This window comes from Felis catus, chromosome X (genome assembly GCF_018350175.1).
Source record: "Felis catus isolate Fca126 chromosome X, F.catus_Fca126_mat1.0, whole genome shotgun sequence".
In the NCBI taxonomy this organism is placed as follows: domain Eukaryota; kingdom Metazoa; phylum Chordata; class Mammalia; order Carnivora; family Felidae; genus Felis; species Felis catus.
The window spans coordinates 110,547,482-110,560,594 of record NC_058386.1 but is presented as its reverse complement, the minus strand read 5'-3'; the positions used below and the strand labels follow the sequence as shown (position 1 = coordinate 110,560,594).

Below are 13,113 nucleotides of genomic sequence, written 5' to 3'. Positions count from 1 at the left end.
TCAAAGCTATTGCTAAATTCCCCTCCCTCCGCTGACTCTAAGTATTTCTTAGCAAGGTAATTTCTGAATGTTTCATGGTAGACTCCAGGAAGAAAAAATATGTGCTATTTTCCTGAAAACCACTCGCTTGGAAACAGTCCTTTAGAGATGACAATAAACAGTGGCTGGTGTCCCTTTCGTTTTGGGGTCCCAGTGGCCCAGTGAGAAGTTGCCTCACTAGCGGTGGAGGGCCTCCCTGACGTGGGGCCCCGCCGCTGCTGAGTCGAGCAGGGTTCTAATCCCAGGACGAGTTTCTAAGCACTTCGGAGGGCAATTTAAGTCCTGCGAGTTTGTCCAGTTGGGAAGGGCCTACTAAAATGAGAAGCCATTTGCAGAATTAGGGTTTGCTCCAGAGGTCCTAAGAAAACCTAAGAAAATCCTTGAGACATCATATTCGAAAAATATTTGAAGATTGTTCACTTGAGTAAATACTTAAGCCTGCCCTCCCTCACTTTCTGCGGCCTGGGGCCATGTTACTCACCCTCAAAGAATTCATCAATATTCAACTGGCTCTCTAATTTGCTGATATAGCAAAGAGCGTTTAATAAAGAAAGCTGTTGCAATTTTTCTTTACAGGACGTGCCACAAACTCGACTTTTGTCTTAAGGTGCTGGAATCTTCTGCCCTGCTACTAATCTAGGATAGGAAAATAAATGCTTACATGCAGTTAGATCAACACAAGCAAATTGACCCACGAAGCCGAGCCTTAAAAGCCCAGAGAAGTCTTTCACCCCAAGGACACTGGAGCTTTATAAATGATCTGAGGATTTAGAAGCTTGTTCAGTCACGTCTGACGGACCGGCAAGCTTTCAGCCTGTCCACGAAGAGTTCTGAAGACTTTAATAGGGAAACTGTAGTTCAGTAATAAGTTTTTAGCGCCCACCGAAGCCGTACAAGTCACTGCAGTTTTAAAACCCTTCCTGAAAACCCAATCTTAGTCGTACAATCCTCTTGGATGTTTTTTTTTTTAAGCCTTTGCAGACCCTTTTAGACTCCATTCTTCCTCCCCCCACCTCTAAAAAAAAAAAAAAAAAAAAAAAAAAGCCGCAGACACCAGCGAAAGGCCGCGCAGCACTTGCAACGCCTTGGGTCTGCGAGATCGCTCTGGCAAAGAAATTAAACTTTTTACATCAGACCTACAGAAACATGACAGTAAAATGCATGCGAGAGTTAAGGAGCTCAAGAAACTCGAGAGCCGAGCACGGTGGAATCCGTGGTTCTATTTCTGTGTACTGATTTCCTGCGTGCGTGTGTGTGCGTGCGTGTGTGTGCCACTGTTCCATTTTCTTTCCGCACCTGATTTTTTTTTTTCCAGCGCCCGCGCGCGCTCCTCCACCACCCCGCTCTCAGGCGCTGGACGCAGGCCGCGACAGCCTCGGCCTCCCTCGGGGAGTGCGGGGGACCCGGGCCGCGGCGGCGGTGTCAGCGCGCGGCTCTGCTCCCCGCGGCCCACTGCTCTCCTCGCTCGTCCGCGGCGCAGGCGGCCAGGCACGGCGGAGTCCACCCAGCCGGAGTGGGACCCGGGGTCGCCGAGAGCCGCCGGGGCGGCCCCGGTCCCAGCGATCGCGCCGGGCAGCTCCTCAGCCGCGCGGTGCGCCCAGCTGCCCACCTGCCCCGAGGGCCCCGGGGCCCCAGCCCTCCTTCGTGCGGTGTCCCGGGCTGTGGCCGCCGCGGGCCGCGCTACCCACTGCCCTTCCCGTCCAGAGCCGGCTCGCTTGGAGTCCTGCTTGCTGGCGGATTTGTCCCACCCGGGACGGGCAGAAAGAAGCCGCGCTCATAGACAGCGTTTAGGCGCTACTTCATAAGGATGGCTCACAAAATGTTTATTTTGACACTTTGCAAATATGCAGAAAAGTTGAAAGAACAACAAGAGGAACGGTCTGTTTACCACCACCACCCCCCTCCACCAACTTGGATATAACAACTGTTGCCCTATTGCAACACTTGCTTCCTCTGTGTGTGTGCGCGCGCGCGCGCGCGTGTGTTCGCTGCATCATTTGAAAATTGCAGACATTGTGACTTTTCACCTCTGCACTTCAGCGTGCATCTTCTAAGTGTAGGGACGTTCTCGTACTTGTCTTCACCCTTCTCACACCTAAGGAAATTAACTCTCCGTCCCGAACAGCACCCACAATAAGGGCTCTTCCCTTCCTGTATCCCCACTTCGTCTTAAAATCAGCTTCCCTTCTTGGAATGGGGCTTGGGTAGACAACTGCTCCCTCCCTCCGTGCTATGTCCCCCAGTGCGGACGGCCAGCCTGTTCGGGGATCCCCTCGTGCCAGGGGCCTCTCTCCCTGAGAGCTTGGCCAGACGGCGGGGGCCGGGTTGTCCCAGTAAGTCTGGACTCACTCGCGTGGGGAGAGCCTCACTCACGCGGTCCCAGACCCCCATCTCTTCCCCAAACCTTTTCAGGCACCCCCAGCGAGTTCAGCGCCGGGAGGGGGGGGGTGGTCTTTGCTCAGCCACCTTACTCCCTTCCGGCAGCTCAGAGGACACCGGGAGGGGACCGATGGGCGTGGGGCGGCGACCGTCTTGTCGGTCTCTGGGTGCGCGCTGCGCTACCTAGAGCCCCTGGCTTTGCCATTTTCCATACTCTTTCTTTTCTCCCTGAAGCCCGCTACTCGGCTCTGCATCGGCTACTCCGCGCGCCCAGTGCCCCCCTCGGCCCTTGGCGGCTGCGGGCCCAGGCTGTGGCGTCGAGCGCCCGCACACCCCCCCCTCCTCGCCGCTCCCCTCGCCCCCTCCCCCCTTTCCGCCCCCGGGCCCGGGAGAGGCGCGCGGGACGGGGAGGGGTTGGGGGGGTGGGAGCGTGAGCACCGCGTGGCCACGCCCCCGGAGCCGGCTTTTTCTAGGGCCGCTGCCGGAGGCTCTCCGCTGGCTCCCCGCTCGCCTCCCGTGCGTGCACAGCTCCGGCCCTCGCTCCGCTCCGCTCCGCCTCCGCCACGCCGCTCTCCGAGCTTCGCCGAAGCCAGCGCGAGAGCGCGCCCTCAGCGCCGCCACCCCGGCTCCCGGCGCCCCGGTCCCCGTTGCTCGGTGCCCGGACCCCGCGCCCCGCGACCTCGCGGTCTCCCAAGTCCCGGTCCTGCTCCCCGCCTGGCCCCGCTCTCTCACTGTCTGTGTGCTCCCCCCACCCCCACCCCGTTCCTCCCTCTCTCTTTTGCTTGCTTGCTTGCTCGTTCGCTAGCTCTCAGACCAGGCGAAGCAGCTTCGCAGGAAAATCCCAGAAACCTTTGCAAAAAGCTGACAATGAAATTTAAGAAGTTCTTCGATTTCGGCGCCATTTTCGAGTGGAGCGAGAGGTGACATGCGATTTTTTTTAAAAGGGACTTGTTGGCTGGCGTCTTCCCCGCTAGTAACGTTGGTTACGGCAGACTGGAAAAAAAAAATCTGGTGACAATGCTGAAAAAGTTCAGTGTTGCTTTGGGGTTGTAAAGCGCGTTGTGGGCCAGGGTGCGGGTGAAACAGACCTTGAAAGTGTTTAGCACACGACTACGGCCGGGAAAATTCTTAGGAAACGGGCTGGAGAAAAGCTAACATGGAGGGGTGGGGAGAGCAAACCGAGTAGAGGGGCAGTGACCGACTGTCAGCCTCGCCAGGGTCGGGAGCCACCGGTTTTGACAGACTGTAAATGGACTTTTCGTGGCTCTTATATGCAAGCAGAAAATATGTGTTAGAAAGAAATGTGGTTAATTTCGCATTGTCTTTTCCCAATTAAAACTTTCAAAGATGTTTAGTTTTCCCTGGAGGAAACTTGACATTAGGAAAGTTTGGCACGAACGCGCCAAGGGAAGGTACATCGTGTGTTTGGGGCGTGGGGAAGAAGGCATTTGCAAAATTAAGGCAAAACGTTGTAAAATATGAACGGAAGAAGAGGCGTATTCTTTGGCTCTTAAATGATTTGGCCAAACACAGTTCAGTTCGTCAGGGGGTGGGGCTATGGGCCACTCGAAAGTATCGATTCTTTGTCTATTGTATCAGCGACTGACCATCTCCTGAAGTGACCAGACGCCTCTTTGTAATCTGTTTTCGTAAGTAAATTTCAGTCTAAAGGGAAATCTGTAAAGTAGGGGATCGAGGTGCCTCTTTAGGAATGTAAGTCGTTGTCCTGTCACTGGGAGAGAAGAAAGGGGTTAAGTGAAAGGTACAAATGAATTCAATTCCAGTGAGTTTGCAGAGCGATCTGGACGGGTCCTTCGCCTTTGACACCATTGCTATTTCGAATAAACTTTTGTTTTTCTAAGTAGTCAACTAAGGAAATGTTAAATTAGGGATGACTTTAACATCTGATGTGATGGTTCACATGTTTGTGTGGAACGTAAATATTTAATTGGGAGAGGGTTGTGGAGTTTCAAAATATAACTGTACATTTGCTAAACATGTTTTTCTTTCTTTTTAAGGGCAACCAAGGACGTTTTTCACCATTAATCCCAAAAGTCACTATAAGAGTTGTTTGTACATAACATAGCCAGAACAAGATGGAATTTAGAAACACTTAACTGTATGTCCCAATTGAGGGAGTGGAGTTACTATATTAATAACCGTGTTTACCATGACATAAGCAGTGTAACTGGTAACACTGGGTCTCTGTCTGGTGTTAGGAATGTTGTTGTTAGTCTGATTAAATACTCTGCTCATTTTATCAACTAATAAGTAGGACACGACATCCCTTGTACTGGTTCTGAAACACCGACGTGATTTTTAAATGAACCGAAACACTTAGCAGATTTGGTTGGATGCTTCAAGTGTCCGTTACTTGTATTGAAATGTATTTTAATTTGCAAACCCATTAGAGTTTTGTGGTGGCTTTGTTGTTTTAACTTTTAGGTGTGTGCTTGAGGTTACAGAGTAGTTTCTTCTCTGCTTAATTGACTATTTCGTTTAAAGGAGGGGGAGTGGGTGCCTTGTAACTTATTGCTGATGGGTGTCCATTTTAAGAAGGGAAAAAAGTGGTATCTAATGAGTTAATCATTAAGGAGTATGCACTGTGCCGGCCATTTCAGGACATGAAAGAGTTTCTGTGGAACTGCTTGACACAGGAAGGAGTGAATTGACATCAAGTATTTAAACTGCTTTGATTTATGTTTTGATAGGTGACATTGAAAGGTATAAATTATCTATAAATAACGTTGAATAGCCAGGTTTATACGTAAACATCCAGATATTTTATTTGGGGGCAGTTATCTCTCATTCTTTGGTGCCTCGGGGGAAGAGCTCAAAGCAGGGCGTTTGCTGCAAGAATGGGGCCCTGGGGGGTTAAAAAGGACCTCGGATGCTTGTATGGACCAGCTGTGTTTCCCAGCTCTCTTATGTGTTAGAATCAGCTGAAGCTGCCAGAGACATTTTGGTTATCACCTTTAATCAATAAGTGAAAAGTTTCTTTCTTTTTTTTAATGGGGACATTAAATGAGGCTTACGGTTCATAGCCTGCAGCAGGAAGACGTTTTATCTTACTATTATTACTCTCAGAGGTAAGATTCTTTCCCACCTTCATTCCTGACTCCCACCCCTCTGATTTTCACCCTACACTTTTCCAAGATTCAGCCTCTGGGGAAAAAAATACTGAGAGCCACACCCTTCGCTCCACCTGCCAGTCCTGGAAGTCACGCGGTGAAGTTCTAAAAAGTACGTCGATCTGGAATGACGTGTCTTAGTCCTGCGTTTTGCTTTGTTCCTCGCCTTCGGGCGGGACTTGACGGGGCTTCCTTCCAGTCATCATGTCTTTCTCCACCTGCAGGTACCCCAGAACGATCCCCCTTCGTTGACTCCGAGGGGATGCAGCAGCAATTCATGTTTTGAAGTGCTTTAAACGGTTCAAAACGTGAGGCGCTGCTATACCCCCTCGCGGGGAAGTTGGAAGGTTGGGTTCTGCTGGACGTGGGCTCCCGCGGGGCGCCCGCTCCCAAAGGCCAGTTCGGGAGCAGGTAGGTGGGCGGGGGCTTTGGTCTCTCTTCCTCTTCCCTCTACGCCTCTCTCCGCCCTCGAGGCCCCGCCATAGTCCGGGGAGAGGGCCAGGGCTGTGCGACGACTTCGGTGAGGGGGGTGGTCGAGGGCTGCGCGCAGGCGTTGAGCGCCGAGCAGGGACGCGGTGGCCCGCTCTCAGCCGTGCCCTAGCAGCGGGAACAGTACTGCAGTGGGCGATCGGTGCTCTGGAGTATTGTTTCTGCTGCCCGGGCAAGGCTGGGACTGCCGCACGGGCCCACCCGCCAGGTAAGTCCTAGTGCGACGCCTGCCGTGTCCGCCCCGGGAGGAGCGAGCAGCTAGGCCCGGGACTAGCGCGTAGCGCGTTTGCTGTCCCTCAAACGGTTGCCCGTCTTCGAATACGTAAATGGCTGTGAAAGATGCTTCCTCGTAGCACCCCTTTCCCTGCCCAGGTAAAATGTAAACGATTGCAAAGATCCCTTCCCCATCACTTAGAGTACCACCCACACGACAAAGAGGACTACCTTCAAGGCCCAACAAGTCAAGGAGGGCTGGATATTGGAAAAGGAGCGAGAGGTGGCAGGAAGGGCGACCCGCTGCAAGCAGTTCCCAGGCCACTCTGTGGCTCCTGGGAACCGGGCTCACATCCTGCATGTGGAGAGGGCTTTGGAGTGCAGGAAAGATTCACGTTTCCGCCCCTTCCCGACACCCTCTTTCCCTCCCGCCCCCTCCCCAGCTGTGTGGCGGGGACCTTCCTTGGGGTTCGGGCAACGACGGATCGGGACGAGGCCTAGCATGCGGGTGGGAAGGCCCTGACCTGCCCGATCTGAGGCCTGCAGCAGAGCTAGGGCCGGAGGGGGGTGGCTCCGGGATGAGGCTGTGCGTTTTCTAGTTGCTTCTTGCCTCATCTCGCCAAATCTGGTCCCAGAATTCCACTCTGGAGGCGCTGCCCCAAGACCACCTTTGTCGCTGCAGGGGCCTCACAGAAAAGAGATTGTTACCCCGCTGGCAAGGTACTGGCTTGACACTTCCCAAGAAAACGGCAGCACCCGAGCTATCGATCCAAGGGCCCTTCGTGCCTCCAAACTCCGACACTGCGGCTCGTTCGTGTCGCACAGCCATCGACCTCTAGAGCCACCTGCACCCCTCACAGGGGGTCCCGGTCGGCTAGGGGCGGGATAGAGCCGGGATAGCCGGCCTAGAGAAAAGACGGCCGATCCCCTGGTTGAGGCCTTACTTTATCTGTGAAAGCCACTAAAGCTGTGCAGGGCTTTTGACCTGGCGCACGGACAGGTAGAGGACAAAGGGAGGTGTGGCGTCCTCCCCACACTTTAGGTCCTCTTAGAAGAAACAAAACACCAAAAGCCCCCCTGGCGGGCGCGGGCTGCCTCAAACTGGCCTCGCGGGGGCCGGGGCCGGGGCCCTGGCAGTCTGGCAGATCTGCGGTGCGGGGAGGCCGGGGTTCCGGGGGGTTCCGGGCGGCCCCGAGCGAAGAGTCGGTCAGGCCCCGGCGCCCACGCGGCCGCGCTCCCAGACTCCCTTGCGCCTGGGGCGGGCGCGGGGCGCTTTGGGGCCCTTCCGGCCGCCGCGGCCCCTCGGGCTCCCCGGGGCGCGGCCACCCGGCCGCCCGGGCCCCGCCCGCTCGCCGCCGCCGCCGGGGCCCCTCCGGCGCGCGGTCCCGGGGCCTGGCCGGCGAACGGGTTCCAGCGCCCGCCTTGCCTCTGCGCCCCCCGGGGGTCGGGGAGGCACCTCGCAGCGGCCTTCCAGCCTCTCACCGGCCTCCCTTCTCCCCCTCTCCCCGCTCTGTACGGGCGCCCCTCGGGCCAGGAGGAGGCCCGGTGGCAGCAGCCGGCGCCCAGCCTCCCCCTTCCCCCCCCCCCCCCCCCCCCGCCCCGGGAGGACGGTGCCCGCGCCTTCTGGCTCCCTCCGGTGGGCGCCCTCAGGACCCAGGTGAGCGGGTGGCCGGCGGGGAGCCGCGCGGGGCGGAGGGCTGGCGGTGGGGTGGGGGGGGCGTTGCCTTCCCGACGCCGGGCCTCCTCTCCATGCCCCCCCCCCAGGGGCCTCGAGGTCCAGGGCGTCCACTCCGCCCTCGGACTGCGCGGTGCCCTTTGCTGACTTAAAACATTCATCTCGCACCATTAGCCACGCGGTCCAAGTTGCAGTGTGCCTAGATTTTCCTCCAAGGACAAAAATGTGAATAAAGCAATATTTTAGTCAAACATTTCGGTGTTAATGAAGAAGATGGCAATTCGTTCCGGACTATAAATTCTCTTTAGCAACTCTCCAAGGTATTCTTTAAAATTGTTTTTTCAACACTGCTGAATGTGCATCATGACGTGTGGGAGACTTGTGCAAAGCGAATCAATTTATAGTGGGCTGATCCCTCGATCCAGTGTTACACCTTCAAGGAGGCACCTTTCCATAGTTTTCTCGGTTTTTTCCCAACACGTGTTATCTGTTAGTGAGGAAGCTCCGTGCACACAGCACTGTATTCAGTCTGTTAGGCAGACGCGGCTCTCAAACTAGGAAAAGCCTAGTCCAGCTCTAAATTCAAAAATGGACATTAAGTTGTGGATTAAGATATACAGGTAGCTTTTATGATCTGTGACTGAACATAATCTTAAGACAAATTTAATCACAGGAATTTTTTTTTGAAGGCATCCAGCATCTCCAGTTAGCAGTACTGACTTTTTTTTGTCCCCCCCCCCCCCCCCCCCCACAAAGGCACACTACGTCAACACTCTTGGCCGGGATCTGGACGCAGAAGACTCCTGTTTCAAGAAAATACAATCGTCTCTCAAAGTCTGTAATTTATATGCATTTTTAACTCACTAGGTATTGAAAACCACCCAAGTGTCCCACAACATGGGGTAAAATATAATCACTGAGTGTAATATTATACATCCCTTAAAAATGTTATTGGAAAATGTTTTATGATCTGTAAGACAAAATACCCTCTCCCACCATTTCTTTCTCCCTACTGCTCCCCCATACCCACGCATCTTTGTTCCAACTGGCATGTGCAACTTGGTTTTCCCGCCAAATGAGTCAGTTATGATGGGAACGTCAATTGATTTGAACAGATGTGTGTCAGTGTTACTTGGGAAACTAGATGCCAATAACCAGGGCCACACAAAAAGGCAGTGGTTGCAACTCCGTACAAATTTATGCGGGCATGCAGACAAGGACTAAAGTGGAACCCCAAACAGGAAAACAGTTGGCTACACTCCCGTGCTGAGAGATTGAATGATTGTATGCTGCTTTTGATTTCCTTTAATACAGGCAACTGTCCAATTAAAAAGACCTAAGAAGGACTCTGCAGTTCAAATTATTTTGCTGTTGTAAAACACCATACCTATGCAACCCTCGAGGCAGATGGGGCAGCAGATTGGTTTCTCCCGGATCCTGGGCCCTAGAGCTCGGGGCAACACTTGGAAAAAAGTGCTCCCACGCAGGTGGGAGTTCACTTCTACACAGCTTTGCCAAGAGACAGTGCAAGAGGAAAGTAAAAATAGGTTCAGAAAGCATTTTGGGGGCGGGGAGATCAATGAGTTTATCGACAGGCCTGAAAGACTTGAACCGAAGGCTATATCCAAGTTGGCATAAACTTTTAGAAATCTGTTTTCCCGTTGGCCTGCAGCATAACTTAGCGTCATAACCCTAAAATTTTATATATGCATATGTATTTTGAATGATTACATTAATCTTAAAAAACTATATATGTATACAGATACATCTGTATTCTTACACACACACCCCAATTCTAGCAAATGTATATCTCCTTGCCCCCTCCACCCCACTCACCCTGCCCACTAGCTACTGCTCAGTAAATGAACAAAGATCTGTCATCTCTAACACCCCATTTCACCTAGCCACCACCTTAGCCTCCCTCCCCTCCTCCACAATTGATCTCTTTGGCAAGTTCAAAAAGGCTTAACCACCCCCCCACCCCCACCCCCACCCCCGCAGGATAGTAAACTGAGCCATTAGGGAGGAGCCCTGAAAAGATCTCCATTTCCTGTAGTGGCTCAGGCTTTGGAGCACTCCCCCTTACTAGCTCAACAATCTGAGCAGCTGGGGGGGGGGGAGGGGAGGGGGGAGGTGGCCGGGGCTTCGCCGCCGCCACCGCTACCCGCTGTTGGTCTGGGAGCTGAGAACAGAGCTGGGAGTCCTCATTGCTTTGAAGTGTGATTCTGCTGAGGCAGCTCCTTCACCTGTTCGCCTTCCCCCACCTCCACCCGCTCTCCAGACCAGACCGTTCTCCCAAGACCAGATCTTTTAAAGGTCTTGGTCACAAAAACCGCAAGAGTCAGAATCCCAGTAATCCCAGCACCTTGCGGTTGTAGCGTGCTTGTACGTGTTTTTGCAAATATTTTCATATTTTCTACTTGTAACAAGAGAAAAATAGGATAAGGCAGTCAAAAGAACCAATTACAAAGAAGAAGACTGGGGCTTCTGGAGGTTAGGGATTTGGCTCAGGCTGGTCTCAAGCCTCTCCCTCCAGACCTCATGCGGTGCTTCTTATATCATTACCGGTTAAGCAGAACCCTCTACACAGTAGTGACTAGAGTCGGAAATGAATTCGTTTGGCTAAAAAAATTCAAGGTGATATTGATCAGTCTTACAATGAGCTTTTGCCTACACCCTGAGCACTTCCTGGGGGAGGCCCAAGATTTGGCCCCAGGATGAGGAAATAGTGACTAAAGTACCCAGCCGTGTACATGTAGATATGTACAACCCACAAATGCTTTAAGTTCATTAGAATCTGTGGCCCATGTTGTTACTTTCTATAGATTCGACCAAATTAACCTTAAGGAAACAAGTGGAATGTTCAACCATAGGGGTTAACTTAATGTGGTCACTCACTCGGTGGAACCTTTTTCGGCTGTTACAAGTAATAATTATAAAGCCTATGTAGAAACCTGGAAAATGCTTATGATAACCAAGTTTTACAAATCAGGACATAAAATCATGCGGACACCATGATGGAAATGTAGGTCTAAACAGGAGCAGAAACTGGAAAGACCATGCAAGACAAACATACCTGTTGCCTAAGGTGCTGGGATTTGAGCTGGAGTCTCTTCTTTCTCTCCTTTTCCCTGTGTGTTCGTTATGCCGTGTTGTTTTGTCATGTTGTCAAACATAATTCTCTAAAAAGCCTTAGGGGTCACGGGCAACCCAGAAAATTTGGGTCAAGGATGCACAGACCTCAGACATCTCGGGGATCATCATGTCACGAGAGACCACTGTGCACTTGTGACAGATTGATAACTGAAAGGTCTGGGAGCCACTCCTCTTCACAGCAATACGGCTGGTAAGTATTGCAAGACCAGCTGATGAAAAGATCGGGAAAAAGTGGGCCCTAAGCAAGGAAGAACGTGGCTGCCACAGCAGGAGAAGGGGCTGAGTTGTATTTTCGTAGTTTCATGGGAAGCGGGGGTCAGACTTTAAGTTTCTTTCTAATGAATGGAAACTTCTATATTCGTGCCAGAATGTTAAAACAAAGGATTTCTGCTCGAGCAAACAACTGGAAATACATTCGCTGTAAGCACTGAGACATAAGGGGGCTCATCGTTAATATGTTGACCCTCTAAAAATGGTCAAGAAACAACAAAAACTGCATGAACAAAAAGCCACAGAAAAAGAATCCATAAAAAAGCTCAGTTTAGGATTTGTAAGGATGGAAATTAGGAACATCCTGGTGATCAACAATGAAGGATGGGGCAAATAAAATATGGTGCATCTAGTAACACGAGACTGTGCCCCTGACGAAATACGTGATGCTAACAGAAACATGCAAAGTGCTCGCAGTTTCCATCTATGCAGTCTAGGAGTATAGGGAGCATTCCGTGTGCAGTTTGGTTTCAATATGGAGATAAAAGGCTGGAAGGAAATAGATCACAACCTTAATAGTGGTGATCTCGGGCGGCACACACGATCAGAGAAAGATGCTGAACTATTTTTGCGATGTGTTCCTAATATGTAATATAAATGTATTGGGAACATTTTGCATTCATAGTCTTGCATCAATAATATGGAAAGAAGGCTAGGAGAAAGTATACCAAGAGTCTGTCAAAGAAAGATGCTGAACTATTTTTGCGATGTGTTCCTAATATGCGGTATAAATATATTGGGAGCATTTTGCATGCATGGTTTTGTATCAATATACAGATAAGAGGCTGGAGGGAGCACACCACAAATCCTATAATGCTTCTCTGTGGGTTGCGATACGATAAAGTAATAAAAAGTAAGGTACAAAATTATTTTTGCAATATGTTCCTGAATATGTAATATGAGTGTATTGGGGACATTTTGCATCCATAGTTTTGTATCAATATTTAGAGAACAGGCTAGGAAGAAGTATATTAAAATTTAATAGTGGTTATTTGTGGGTTCTAGTATTATAGATGATATCTGTTCTTCCCTTTATACTTTTATGTATTTTCCAAGTAATACTTGTACAAACAACAAAATTCATTACTTTTATAGCGATAATAAAACTTCCTTTTTTTTTTATAAAGAGTTTGTATTTATTTTTAAAAAACAGCATAGCCCCCTGACCTGGGGATAGGGAGAGACTTCCTATTTGGATAGCAATGGGCCTAGCAGACATTTGCAAACCTGTCTGGGCCAACCCTACACAGCTTTGGTTGGTTTTGCAGTGCAAATGTGTGTTCTCCTTTGCTCTTGGCAAAGGGGAGAGAAAGCATAATTTAAAAATATAACCATGACAGAGTAATAATAGTAATATCGTTAAACACACTGCTATCTCCTGTCTAATCAAAGTAACACTTTAAGAAGTATAGAAAGTTGAAACAGGCTCCTTTTCCTGTAAGAGCAATTCACGATGGCGCGACTTGGACGCTTGCCTGGGGCCTCAAGACACATGGGCCCATCTGGGACCTGCCTGAGTCAGGAAAACACCTTACAGGAAACCTAATTCCACCCAGCCGATCTTTTGCAGAGGCAGATAAAGCCCCCTGCATCTTGCCACCAGTTCTGCTGAGCTCCAGAGCTGCCCTGGTGTTGGGGAGCCCACGTGACACCCGAATTTAGGCTTTCCCTGTTTTGTTAAGAGAGACATAACCATTTGGAAACATACCAGGCCCCTGGCCCGAGAAGACACCGGCCAAGGGCTCGAGCATTCCTCAGTTG

The 13,113-nt window shown here is 51.0% G+C and overlaps 1 protein-coding gene across 1 annotated transcript; it reads left to right on the top strand.

Moving 5' to 3' along the window:
• Positions 1-6,753: 6,753 nt before the first annotated feature.
• Positions 6,754-9,272, top strand: LOC109496611 (vegetative cell wall protein gp1-like). Its single transcript, XM_045050394.1, has 3 exons — positions 6,754-6,759; positions 7,294-8,246; positions 8,683-9,272. The coding sequence occupies exons 1-2, from the start codon at positions 6,754-6,756 to the stop codon at positions 8,071-8,073; spliced, it is 786 nt and encodes a 261-aa protein (XP_044906329.1). The 3' UTR covers positions 8,074-8,246; positions 8,683-9,272.
• Positions 9,273-13,113: the final 3,841 nt, after the last annotated feature.